Source organism: Balaenoptera borealis, assembly GCF_965194805.1.
Source record: "Balaenoptera borealis genome assembly, chromosome: 3".
NCBI lineage: Eukaryota > Metazoa > Chordata > Mammalia > Artiodactyla > Balaenopteridae > Balaenoptera > Balaenoptera borealis.
Window position 1 is genome coordinate 174,251,893 of NC_138866.1, and position 12,827 is coordinate 174,264,719.

The 12,827-nt window shown below is 37.4% G+C and overlaps 2 protein-coding genes across 2 annotated transcripts in view; one reads left to right on the forward strand and one right to left on the reverse strand.

The window, feature by feature from the left end:
* GPR158 (G protein-coupled receptor 158) overlaps nucleotides 1-12,827 on the forward strand; it is a 342,097-nt gene that overhangs the window by 61,053 nt on the left and 268,217 nt on the right. The gene's annotated exons all lie outside the window — the stretch shown is intronic.
* LOC309625678 (ubiquitin-ribosomal protein eS31 fusion protein) lies at nucleotides 9,986-10,556 on the reverse strand. Its single transcript, XM_082385742.1, has one exon. It carries the CDS (start codon nucleotides 10,510-10,512, stop codon nucleotides 10,042-10,044), a length of 471 nt encoding a protein of 156 aa, XP_082241868.1. The 5' UTR covers nucleotides 10,513-10,556; the 3' UTR covers nucleotides 9,986-10,041.

Below are 12,827 nucleotides of genomic sequence, written 5' to 3' on the forward strand. Positions count from 1 at the left end.
TTGTTTTTAATTAACGAATTGCAAATTTGGTAAACATCATTTTTTTTTTTTCTGTTCAGTCAAGATAGTCTTTGGACCAAATGAATACCATACATGTGTAAAATTAAAAGTGAATTTAGTATTTTATTCCTTTGTTGAAATAGAGATCCCAGAATCTTTTTTTTTAACGTGGAAGACTTCACAAAGCTTTTTTTAAACATGTTAAATATTTGGTTGACAGCTATACCATGTTTTGTTACCCCTGCAACAGTGATGCATATGTTGTTGAATGAGGGCGAGTGGGAATGAAATCCTGCACCTTTTCTCCTCTGTCAGGGTTGATTAGATTTTGAATTACAAAAGTGCTTGGGGAACTCCACTCAATACTCTGTAATGGCCTATATGGGAAAAGAATCTAAAAAAAAAAAAAAGAGTGGATGTATGTATATGTATAACTGATTCACTTTGCTGTACACCTGAAACTAACACAACATTGTAAATCAACTATACTCCAATAAAAATTTAAAAAAATAAAAAAGTTTGATAGCCAGGTCTCTCTGGTGGCAATGTGTTCAGCTTTTTCCCCTTTTCCTCACTCCCACAACCAGTCACTTGTGAGTTCTTGTCAGTTCTACTTCAGTATCTCATCAATTTGTTTTCTTCCTCATTCTTTTTTTTTTCTACGAAAGTCTTTATTCTTTATTTATTAATTTTCTGATATTCATGTGATATTGCTAAATTTCCAGTTGTTTTCATTCATTTATTTATTTATTTTAACATCTTTATTGGAGTATAATTGCTTTACAATGTTGTGTTAGTTTCTGCTATATAACAAAGTGAATCACCTGTAAGTTTACATATATCCGCATATCCCCTCCCTCTTGTATCTCCCTCCCACCCTCGGTATCCAACCCCTCTAGGTGGTCACAGAGCGCTGACCTGATCTCCCTGTGCAATGCAGCTGCTTCTCACTAGCTAGCTATTTTACATTTGGTAGTGTATATATGTCAGTGCTACTCTCTCACTTCGTCCCAGCTTACCCTTCCCTCTCCCCATGTCCTCAAGTCCATTCTCTAAGTCTGCGTTTTTATTCCTGTCCTGCCCTTAGGTTCATCAGAACCATTTTTTTTTTTTTTAAATTCCAAATATATGTGTTAGCATACGGTATTTGTTTTTCTCTTTCTGACTTAACTTCACTCTGTACGACAGACTCTAGGTCCATCCACCTCAGTACAAATAACTCAATTTCATTTCTTTTTATGGCTGAGTAATATTCCATTGTATATATGTGCCACATCTTCTTTATCCATTCATCTGTCGATGGACACTTAGGTTGCTTCCATGTCCTGGCTATTGTGAATAGTGCTGCAATGAACATTGTGGTACATGACTCTTTTTGAATTATGGTTTTCTCAGGGTATATGCCCAGTAGTGGGATTGCTGGGTCGTATGGTAGTTCTATTTTTAGTTTTTTAAGGAACCTCCATACTGTTCTCCATAGTGGTTGTATCAATTTACATTGCCACCAACAGTGCAAGAGGGTTGCCTTTTCTCCATACCCTCTTCAGCATTTGTTTGTAGATTTTTTGATGATGGCCATTCTGACTGGTGTGAAGTGATACCTCATTATAGTTTTGATTTGCATTTCTCTAATGATTAGTGATGTTGAGCATCCTTTCATGTGTTTGTTGGCAATCTGTAATATATTGTTTGAAGAAATATCTATTTAGATCTTCTACCTATTTTTGGATTGGGTTGTTCTTTTGATATTGAGCTGCATGAGTTACTTGTATATTTTGGAGATTAATCCTTTGTCAGTTGCTTCGTTTTGCAAATATTTTGTCCCATTCTGAGGGTTGTCTTTTCATCTTGTTTATGGTTTCCTTTGCTGTGCAAAAGCTTTGAAGTTTCATTAGGTCCCATTTATTTATTTTTGTTTTTATTTCCATTTCTCTAGGAGATGGGTCAAAAAGGATCTTGCTGTGATTTATGTCATAGAGTGTTCTGCCTATGTTTTCCTCTAAGAGTTTTATAGTGTCTGGCCTTACATTTAGGTCTTTAATCCATTTTGAGTTTATTTTTGTATATGGTGTTAGGAAGTGTTCTAATTTCATTCTTTTACATGTAGCTCTCAGGTTTCCCAGTGCCACTTATTGAAGAGGCTGTCTTTTCTCCATTGTATATTCTTGCCTCCTTTATCAAAGATAAGGTGACCATATGTGTGTGGGTTTATCTCTGGGCTTTCTATCCTGTTCCATTGATCTATATTTCTGTTTTTGTGTCAGTACCATACTGTCTTGATTACTGTAGCTTTGTAGTATAGTCTGCAGTGACAGAGCCTGATTCCTCCAGCTCCATTTTTCTTTCTCAGGATTGCTTTGGCTATTCAGGGTCTTTTGTGTTTCCATACAAATTGTGAAATTCTTTGTTCTAGTTCTGTGAAAAATGCCAGTGGTAGTTTGATAGGGATTGCATTGAATCTGTAGATTGCTTTGGGTAGTATAGTCATTTTCACAATGTTGATTCTTCCAATCCAAGAACATGGTATATCTCTCCATCTGTTGGTATCATCTTTAATTTCTTTCATCAGAGTCTTATAGTTTTCTGCATACAGGTCTTTTGTCTCCTTAGGTAGGTTTATTCCTAGGTATTTTATTCTTTTTGTTGCAGTGGTAAATGGGAGTGTTTCCTTAATTTCTCTTTCAGATTTTTCATCGTTAGTGTATAGGAATGCAAGGGATTTCTGTGCATTAATTTTGTATCCTGCTACTTTACAAAATTCATTGATTAGCTCTAGTAGTTTTCTGGTAGCATCTTTAGGATTCTCTATGTATAGTGTCATGTCATCTGGAAACAGTGACAGCTTTACTCTTTCTTTTCTGATTTGGATTCCTTTTATTTCTTTTTCTTCTCTGATTGCTGTGGCTAAAACTTTTGAAACTATGCTGAATAATAGTGGCGAGAGTGGGCAACCTTGTCTTGTTCCTGATCTTAGAGGAAGTGGTTTCAGTTTTTCAACATTGAGAACAATGTTGGCTGTGGGTTTGTCATATATGGCCTTTATTATGTTGAGGTAGATACCCTCTATGCCCACTTTCTGGAGAGTTTTTATCAAAAATGGGTGTTGAATTTTGTCAAAAGCTTTTTCTGCATCTATTGAAATGATCATATGGTTTTTCTCCTTCAATTTGTTAATATGGTGTATCACGTTGATTGATTTGCATATATTGAAGAATCCTTGCATTCCTGGGATAAACCCCACTTGAACATGGTGTATGATCCTTTTAATGTGCTGTTGGATTCTGTTTGCTAGTATTTTGTTGAGGATTTTCGCATCTATATTCATCAGTGATATTGGTCTTTAGTTTTCTTTTATGTGACATCTTTGTCTGGTTTTGTTATCAGGGTGATGGTGGCCTTGTAGAATGAGTTTGGGAGTGGTCCTCCCTTTGCTATATGTTGGAAGAGTTTGAGAAGGATAGGTGTTAGCTCTTCTGAAAGTGTTTGATAGAATTCACCTGTGAAGCCATCTGGTCCTGGGCTTTTGTTTGTTGGAAGATTTTTAATCACAGTTTCAATTTCAGTGCTTGTGATTGGTCTGTTCATATTTTCTGTTTCTTCCTGGTTCAGTCTTGGAAGGTTATACCTTTCTAAGAATTTGTCCATTTCTTCCAGGTTGTCCATTTTATTGGCATAGAGTTGCTTGTAGTAGTGTCTTAGGATGCTTTGTATTTCTGTGGTGTCTGTTGTAACTTCCCCTTTTTCATTTCTAATTTTATTGATTTGAGTCCTCCCCCTCTTTTTCGTGATGAGTCTGGCCAATGGTTTATCAATTTTGTTTATCTTCTCAAAGAACCAGCTTTTAGTTTTATTGATCTTTGCATTGTTTCCTACATTTCTTCTTCATTTATTTCTGATCTGATCTTTATGATTTCTTTCCTTCTGCTAACTTTGGGGTTTTTTTGTTCTTCTTTCTCTAACTGCTTTAGGTGTAAGGTTAGGTTGTTTATTTGAGATTTTTCTTGTTTCTTGAGGTAGGATTGTATTGCTATAAACTTCCCTCTTAGAACTCCTTTTGCTGCACCCCATAGGTTTTGGGTCATCGTGTTTTCATTGTCATTTGTTTCTAGGTACTTTCTGATATCCTCTTCGATTTCTTCAGTGATCTCTTGGTTATTTAATAGTGTATTGTTTAGACCCATGTGCTTGTATTTTTCACAGATTTTTTTCCTGTAATGATATCTAGTGTCATAGTGTTGTGGTCAGAAAAGATACTTGATACAATTTCAGTTTTCTTAAATTTACCAAGGCTTGATTTGTGACCCAAGATATGATCTATCCTGGAGAATGTTCCATGAACACTTGAGAAGAAAGTGTATTCTGTTGTTTTTGGATGGAATGTCCTATAAGTATCAATTAAGTCCATCTTGTTTAATGTATCATTTAAAGCTTGTGTTTCCTTATTTATTTTCATTTTGGATGATCTGTCCATTGGTGAAAGTGGGGTGGTAAAGTCCCCTACTATTATTGTGTTACTGTCGATTTCCCCTTTTATGGCTGTTAGCATTTGCCTTATATATTGAGGTGCTTCTATGTTGGGTGCATAAATATTTACAATTGTTACATCTTCTTCTTGGATTGTTCCCTTGATCATTATGTAGTGTCCTTTTTTGTCTCTTGTAATAGTCTTTATTTAAAGTCTATTTTGTGTGATATGAGAATTGCTACTCCAGCTTTCTTTTGATTTCCATTTGCTTGGAATATCTTTTTCCATCCCCTCACTTTCAGCCTCTGTGTGTCCCTAGGTCTTAAGTGGGTCTCTTGTAGACAGCATATATACGGGTCTTGTTTTTGTATCCATTCAGCCAGTCTATGTCTTTTCGTAGGAGCATTTAATCCATTTACATTAAAGGTAATTATCGATATGTATGTTCCTATTACCATTTTCTTAATTGTTTTGGGTTTGTTTTTGTAGGTCTTTTCCTTCTCTTGTGTTTCCTGCCTAGAAAAGTTCCTTTAGTGTTTGTTGTAAAGCTGGTTTGGTGGTGCTGAATTCTTTTAACTTTTTTTTTTTTTAATATATTTATTTTATTTATTTAATTTTTGGCTGCGTTGGGTCTTCATTGCTGCATGCAGGCTTTTATCTAGTTGTGGCTCGCGGGGACTGCTCTTCATTGCAGTGTGTGGGCTTCTCATTGTGGTGGCTTCTCTTTTTGCAGAGCAGAGGCCCTGGGCACACGGGCTTCAGTAGTTGAGGCACATGGGCTCAGTAGTTGAGGATTATGGGCTCTAGAGCGCAGGCTCAGTAGTTGTGGCGCATGTGCTTATTTGCTCTGTGACATGTGGGATCTTCCCAGACCAGGGCTTTAACCCGTGTCCCCTGCATTGGCAGGCGGATTCTTAACCACTGCTCCACCAGGGAAGCCCAATTCTCTTAACTTTTGCTTGTCTGTAAAGGTTTTAATTTCTCTGTCAAATCTGAATGAGATACTTGCTGGGTAGAGTAATCTTGGTTGTAGGTTTTTCCCTTTCATCCCTTTAAATATGTCTTTCCACTCCCTTCTGGCTTGCAGTGTTTCTGCTGTAAGATCAGCTGTTAACATTATGGGGATTCCCTTGTATGTTATTTGTTGTTTTTCCCTTGCTGCTTTTAATATTTTTACTTTGTATTTAATTTTTGATAGTTTGATTAATATGTGTCTTGGCGTGTTTCTCCTTGGCTTTATCCTGTATGGGACTCTCTGTGCTTCCTGGATGTGATTGACTATTTCTTTTCCCATGTTAGGGAAGTTTTCAACTATAATGTCTGCAAATATTTTCTCAGATCGTTTCTTTTTCTCTTCTTCTTCTGGGACCCCCTACAATTCGAATGTTGGCGCGTTTAATGTTGTCCCAGAGGTCTCTGAGACTGTCCTCAATTCTTTTCATTCTTTTTTCTTTATTCTGCTCTGTGGTAGTTATTTCTACTATTTTATGTTCCAGGTCACTTATTCGTTCTTCTGTCTCAGTTATTCTGCTATTGATTCCTTCTAGAGAATTTTTCATTTCATTTATTGTGCTGTTCATCATTGTTTGTTTGTACTTTAATTCTTTTAGGTCCTTGTTAAACGTTTCTTGTATTTTCTCCTTTCTGTTTCCAAGATTTTGGATCATCTTTACTATCATTACTCTGAATTCTTTTTTAGGTAGACTACCTATTTCCTCTTCATTTGTTTGGTCTGGTGATTTTTACGTTGCTTCTTCATCTGCTGTGTGCTTCTCTGTCTTCTCATTTTGCTTCACTTACTGTGTTTGGGGTCTCCTTTTCGCAGGCTGCAGGTTCGTAGTTCCTGTTGTTTTTGGTGTCTGCCCCCAATGGGTAAGGTTGGTTCAGTGGGTTGTGTAGACTTCCTGGTGGAGGGGACTGGTGCCTGTGTTCTGGTGAATGAGGCTGTATCTTGTCTTTCTGATGGGCAGGACTGTGTCTGGTGGTGTGTTTTGGGGTGTCTGTGAACTTATTATGATTTTAGTCAGCCTTTCTGCTAATGGGTGGGGTTGTGTTCCTGTCTTGCTAGTTGTTTGGCATAGGGTTTTCAGCACTGGAGCTTGCTGGTCGTTGAGTGGAACTGGGTCTTAGCGTTGAGACGGAGGTCTCTGGGAGAGCTCTCGCTGATTGATGTTACGTGGGGCCGGGAGGTCTCTGGTTGACCAATGTCCTGAACGCGGCTCTCCCACCTCAGAGGCTCAGGCCTGACACCCGACTGGAGCACCAAGATCCTGTCAGCCACACGGCTTTGGGAAGTCTGAGGTCTTCTGCCAGCGTTCAGTAGGTGTTCCACATGTAGATATATTTTTGATGTATTTGTGGGGAAGAAGGTGATCTCCATGTCTTACTCTTGAAGGTTCCCCTCTTCTCTCATTGTTACTACAACTGACTTAGTTCTATTGTTAGTTGTTTCTTGCTTGGACTTTTGTAGTACTCTCCTCCTGTCTTCAGTCTTATTCTTCTTCAATTCATTGTCTGTGCTGCTGCCAATGTGATTTTTAAAAAATTGATGTGTTTATGTTGTCCTGTATTTTTTTTTTTTTTTTGATATTGTGTCGCATAGTAGTTAAAAGTGCTGACTTCAGATTGAGACTGCCTGAGTTTGTTAACCTTTCTATGCCTCCAGCTTCTTTAAATGGGAATTATTCTCTGATGTATGCAAAATGCTTTGCATGTACATTCTCTATAAATATTAGCTATTTTCCATAGCACTTTATATGCTTGAAATTATTTATAATTATTTATGTCTGTCTTCTGTGCTAGACTATAAGCTTCAGCAGGGCAGAAACCACATCAGTTATGTTCATCATTGTATCTCAAGTGCCATAACAATGTCTGTAATAAAGACACTCAACAAATATTTGCAGTTGACTGCCTAATATTCTTCAGTGACTCTCCTTAATCTCTGTGATAAAAGCCACCTTATGTACATGGCTTTCTAAATCTAAATTTCTTCTCATTCTACAATACCCGGTTACTTGTCTTCCATGATTCTACTGTGGTGTTTCATGTCTCCATGCATATATTTGCACATGCTCTTCCTTTGGAATAACATACTGTTTCTCACTTTGGCCACCTGAAAGTTCCTGCATGTTCTTGGAGTCCTAGGTTTTGATCTTCTGTGACCCCTTGGCAGCCTTTTCCCCAATTCAGGCAGAGCAAGTTCTCCCTTATGTGCAGCTCTAGTGCATTGTTCATATTTTAATTTTAATACCTATAATGCTGTATTAAAATGACTTGATTACTCTTAATTACAATAGCTACTTTCATCAGATGCCTGCCCTATTATTGTGCCATATATATGTGTGTGTATACATATATATATGTATATATGTTTGTATGTCTGTGTGTATGTATGTATGTATTGAATTTAATCCTCAAAGTAGTCCTAGAAAATACCTATTATTATTCCAATTTTACAGATGAGGGAACTGAGGCTCAGCTACTTAAAAAAATTAATATAGGTTACATCTTAATTAAGAATTTGGACTGATCAGTTGCTGATGCAAGAGTACCTTGAGGCAAGGGCTATGGCCTACTCATACATCTTATTTGTATGGCTGCTCTTGTAGTTTAATTTCATGTACAATATCATATTTGTGTTATACAGTATCTCTTACGGTGACTGTTTTCATCACTGTATCACATCCATAAGAAAGATTTAGATTAATTAGATTAATTCTGCCATAGCTTGCCAGGTAGTCCATCTTCCTTTAGGAATCGAAGATTCTAGGCATAGCCTGGTTACTCATAATACTCTTCCTATTATCTGAAAACCTTTTTGGATACTTAGATTGTAGGTCTAATGTTAATTTGTTTTATATTTTACTTCATTTATTTCATTTACTTATTGCAAGCAGTTCTATTAAAAATGAATAAGGGTTCAATTAAAATTATGGTTTTCTTATTAGGAAACTTCTATTATCACAAATACTATAATCAACTACTATTATTTTTAGAATCAAATAAAAACTCTGTAAATGCCACAATGACTTAGTTATGTGCTTTAGTTTCTATTGTTTTTCATTTGTGATAGATGCATTTTGTAAAAAGGGTGTAAAGAATTCAGAGTAGGTGGCTCTACAAATTGACTAGTGATTATTCTCAATTCACCATTGTCAAGTATTTTTGTCACTTACCTAGATTTGAAAGAATGAATGAACACATGATGCTTTTAAAAACTGCATCTCTTTTTTAAAAAAATTAATTAATTTATTTATTTTTGGCTGTGTTGGGTCTTCGTTTCTGTGCGAGGGCTTTCTCTAGTTGTGGCAAGTGGGGGCCACTCTTCATCGCGGTGCGCGGGCCTCTCACTATCGTGGCCTCTCTTGTTGCGGAGCACAGGCTCCAGACGCGCAGACTCAGTAGTTGTGGCTCACGGGCCCAGTTGCTCCGCGGCATGTGGGATCTTCCCAGACCAGGGCTCGACCTCGTGTCCCCTGCATTAGCAGGCAGATTCTCAACCACTGCGCCACCAGGGAAGCCTCCATCTCTTTCTTTTTGACATAAAAATAGAGAGCTTTACAAATACTATTCAGCTAAATCCATATAAATTCTCCTCCACAATCAAACTACCAAATTAAAAATTAGATTTTTTTTTGATAGGAAGTTTTTCAGTATGTATAAATGTGTAATTGGAAATTTGTCAATTTTTAGCCTTCCCTTCCTATCTCCCTCACCCTCTTCTGTTTTTTTCATTTGCCTGTCTTTGCTTATTTTTTAATCTCTTCTGTTTTTTTCCTTTTTCCTGCCCTCTGCTCTCCTCCTTTTCTCCTTTCCTGTTCTTGTCTTTCTTTTCCTTTTTCTTTTTAAACTGTATTAATTCCCCGAAAGAAAAATGAAAGCTAGAAGTTTTAATTTCCAATAAATGTTGGGCTAAGAAATAGTGCAACTTGGGCAAAGGTTCTAGGAGTCCCGAGCATTCCTAGAGCAGTGGGTGCGTATCTTTTAAAGTATGATTATACGTTTAATATCTGTTAGTTGAGAAAACATAATAGACTAATCATTTTATTACAGTAGTCTTATATACATTTGATAAATAAGATATAAATATCAAGATATGTTTTTAGTTTAAACTAGAACAATTTCTTGTTGTGGGTTCTTGAGCTTTTTGAGCTTCTTGAGGTGACTCCATGACTCCACAGAGGTTTATGAGCTGCAGCTTACACAGTAGTTTCAGAGAATTTTCGAATTTACTTTCTGACTCATCTAGTTCTGCTTTTAAAAATGCACATACAACTTAAACCAAATCAAGAATAGAATGTATTAGAAAACATGATTTGGTTCCATACGTGCCATGCGAAATACCAGTCCAGCAGCAGATCTTCTTTAAGCCTAGTAATATACCTCCAGAACACGATCCCATTTAGGTCTCTTGTTCAGGACTCCACAATTAGAATATATTCCATTGAATTCCTTCACACATTTAGCTTCCCATATTTTGCAGGTGTCGTGGGCATGAAGATCAAGGAAATTTGATCCTTCTTTTTTTTTTTTTTTTTTCATTTAGTTCATGTCTTTTATTAACCAATATACAATCACTTGTCTTCCGGTTTGTTGAAACAATAGGTCAGACAACATTTGCCACAATAATGTCTGTCAAAGTGGCTGGCCATAAAAACTCCAGCACCACATTCATCGGAAGGGCACTCCCGACGAAGGCGACTGATTTTGCCATTCTCATCCACCTTATAGTATTTCAGGACAGCCAGCTTAACCTTCTTTCTCTTATGCTTGTTCTTCTTGGGAGTGGTGTAAGACTTCTTCTTCCTTTTCTTAGCACCACCACGAAGTCTCAACACAAGATGAAGAGTGGACTCCTTTTGAATGTTGTAGTCAGACAAAGTACGTCCATCTTCCAGTTGCTTGCCAGCAAAGATCAGTCTTTGCTGGTCAGGAGGAATTCCTTCCTTGTCCTGGATCTTGGCCTTTACGTTTTCTATTGTATCCGAGGGTTCGACCTCGAGAGTGATGGTCTTCCCCGTCAGGGTCTTCACGAAAATCTGCATATTGGCGGCGGTGCCACCGCAGATGGCGGATCCGAAAAGCTTGATCCTTCTTGAGTTTTACAACTAAAAAAGAGCTCAAGGAAAATACTATGAGGTCTGATTATACATGTCAATCACGTATTATAATTCATAACTGGAAAGATTATCCTCTGAGAATGCACATTTGTCTGTATGTTGCAGAGGTGCAAGTCAGTGGTGCAGGGGGGACGTGGAGTATTTGCGGAGTGAAGAAACTGGAAGGGAAATTGGAAGGGAAAGCCTGCCTCTGACATGAACTCCTTTTAATTTTCTTGAACTCTTGCTAATAAAGAGCTAGGTTTGAGCTTTCTTTAGGTGGGAGAGAAAAGACGAGGTGAGCTACTAGGGGGTTTCTTTTCCTTTATCAAATTCAAGGAGGTATTGAGTGGGAGATAGGGGTGAAAGCACCAGCATCAGTGACCAACCTCAAGATTGACCAGTTATGATTCAAGAAGTATTGTTATCACCAAGTTTGGGTGGCACATATTACGCTATATTTTCTCTTCTAGAGAAGCTATAAATTGTAAAGCTAATCTTGTTTAAATGTTTATGCCAGTAAACTTTAAAACATCTTTGTTTGAAATGTTTCCACCAGTAAGATTTAAGACATCTTTCTAGAGTCTTAAATATTGGGCATGTTATGGTCAGTTACACTTAAATTTATTTCTAATTTGGAAAAGAATGTTTGAATTGGTCTTCCTCTTCCAGCTATTTTTGTATTATGACTCCAATGTCAGTGTCTAAAGAAGCAAATGTGATTTGAAAATCAGTCTATCAATAGGGTGTTACCACTGTTGACAGCATAATTGGACATTTTTTTTTTTTTTTTTTTAATTCACACTACTGGGCAGTTTTTTGTTTTTTGTTTTTTGTTTTTTTTGTTGTTTGTTTGTTTTTTTATTTTTGGCTGTGTTGGGTCTTCGTTCCTGTGCGAGGGCTCTCTCCAGCTGCGGCACGTGGGGGCCACTCTTCATCGCGGTGCACGGGCCTCTCACCGTCGCGGCCTCTCTTGCTGCGGAGCACAGGCTCCAGACGCGCGGGCCCAGCAGTCGTGGCTCACGGGCCCAGCCACTGCGCGGCACGTGGGATACTCCCGGACCAGGGCGCGAACCCGTGTCCCCCGCATTGGCAGGCGGATTCCTAACCACTGCGCCACCAGGGAAGCCCCCATAATTGGACATTTTATTTTTATAAAATTCTTCAAAAATTATAAAAGTAATATTTATTTTAATCATGAAAACAATACGAAGACTAAAAAGGAGAAAAAAATTACCCCCTACATTTCCTCTTTTCACCAGCTTCGAACCGCACTCTTTTCCATACTCTTTCCAGTACTAAATGCTAGTTATTTTTTGTCAATTTGATAGGTAAAAAAGACGTACTTAATTGTTCCTGCAATTTATATTTCTTTAATAACTAATAAGGTTAAATGTGTGTGTACATGTATACATGTAAGTAAGTAATTCTGTGAATATAATGAAAAATATTACAATGTATATTATGTATCATTTCATATATATCATATATCATATCATATCATATCATATCTGGGTAGTTTGGTCCCGATAATATATATTTTCCTAAGACTTCCCCGTTATGCTATCTATTAGACTAGAAATTAAGCCTGGAAAAACAGAGAAATGAATATGTGACATTTCACTAGTAAAATATGAAGTGAGTTGGGCTTCTATTCATTAGAATTTCACTGTTCTTTTATCTAAAGCTAAAAGAGACTTAAGTTTTTTATTGGTGAACCCCCAAGTTGAATCTTTTCTGTCAGAGGTGGAAATCAAGAGATTTAAATGTTTTGTATATTCCTTGTACCAGTTATCAACTTATTTCCTCACTCCAAATCCATCCTTTTTCGCCCTGCTTTTGTGATACTGGATCTGAGCCCTGTAAACATTTCCATTTTGCCATCTGGGACAGTATTAAGCTTTTCAGTAGCTGGCATTGGAGAGACACTGTGTGAAGAAGACTTTTCTTTCTGGTTCCAAAATGCTTTTTTCCCTGCTCTGATGGTGAGCTGCAGCCAGTGGAATGCAGGATACCCAGCGTCACATGCATCTCTCCTATGAGTTTTGATGGCACTCACAGGCATCTGAGGCAGAGGTGACTTGCCCACTCAAATGTGTACATATCAATGCAAAGCCATCAAAACACAAAAAAACAAGGAAACATGAAAACACCAAAGAAACACAATCATTTCTCAGTAAGTAACCCCAAAGAACTGGAGATCTACAAGTTACTTGAAAAGGAATTCAAAATAATTATTTTAAGGAAGTTTAGTGAGATTC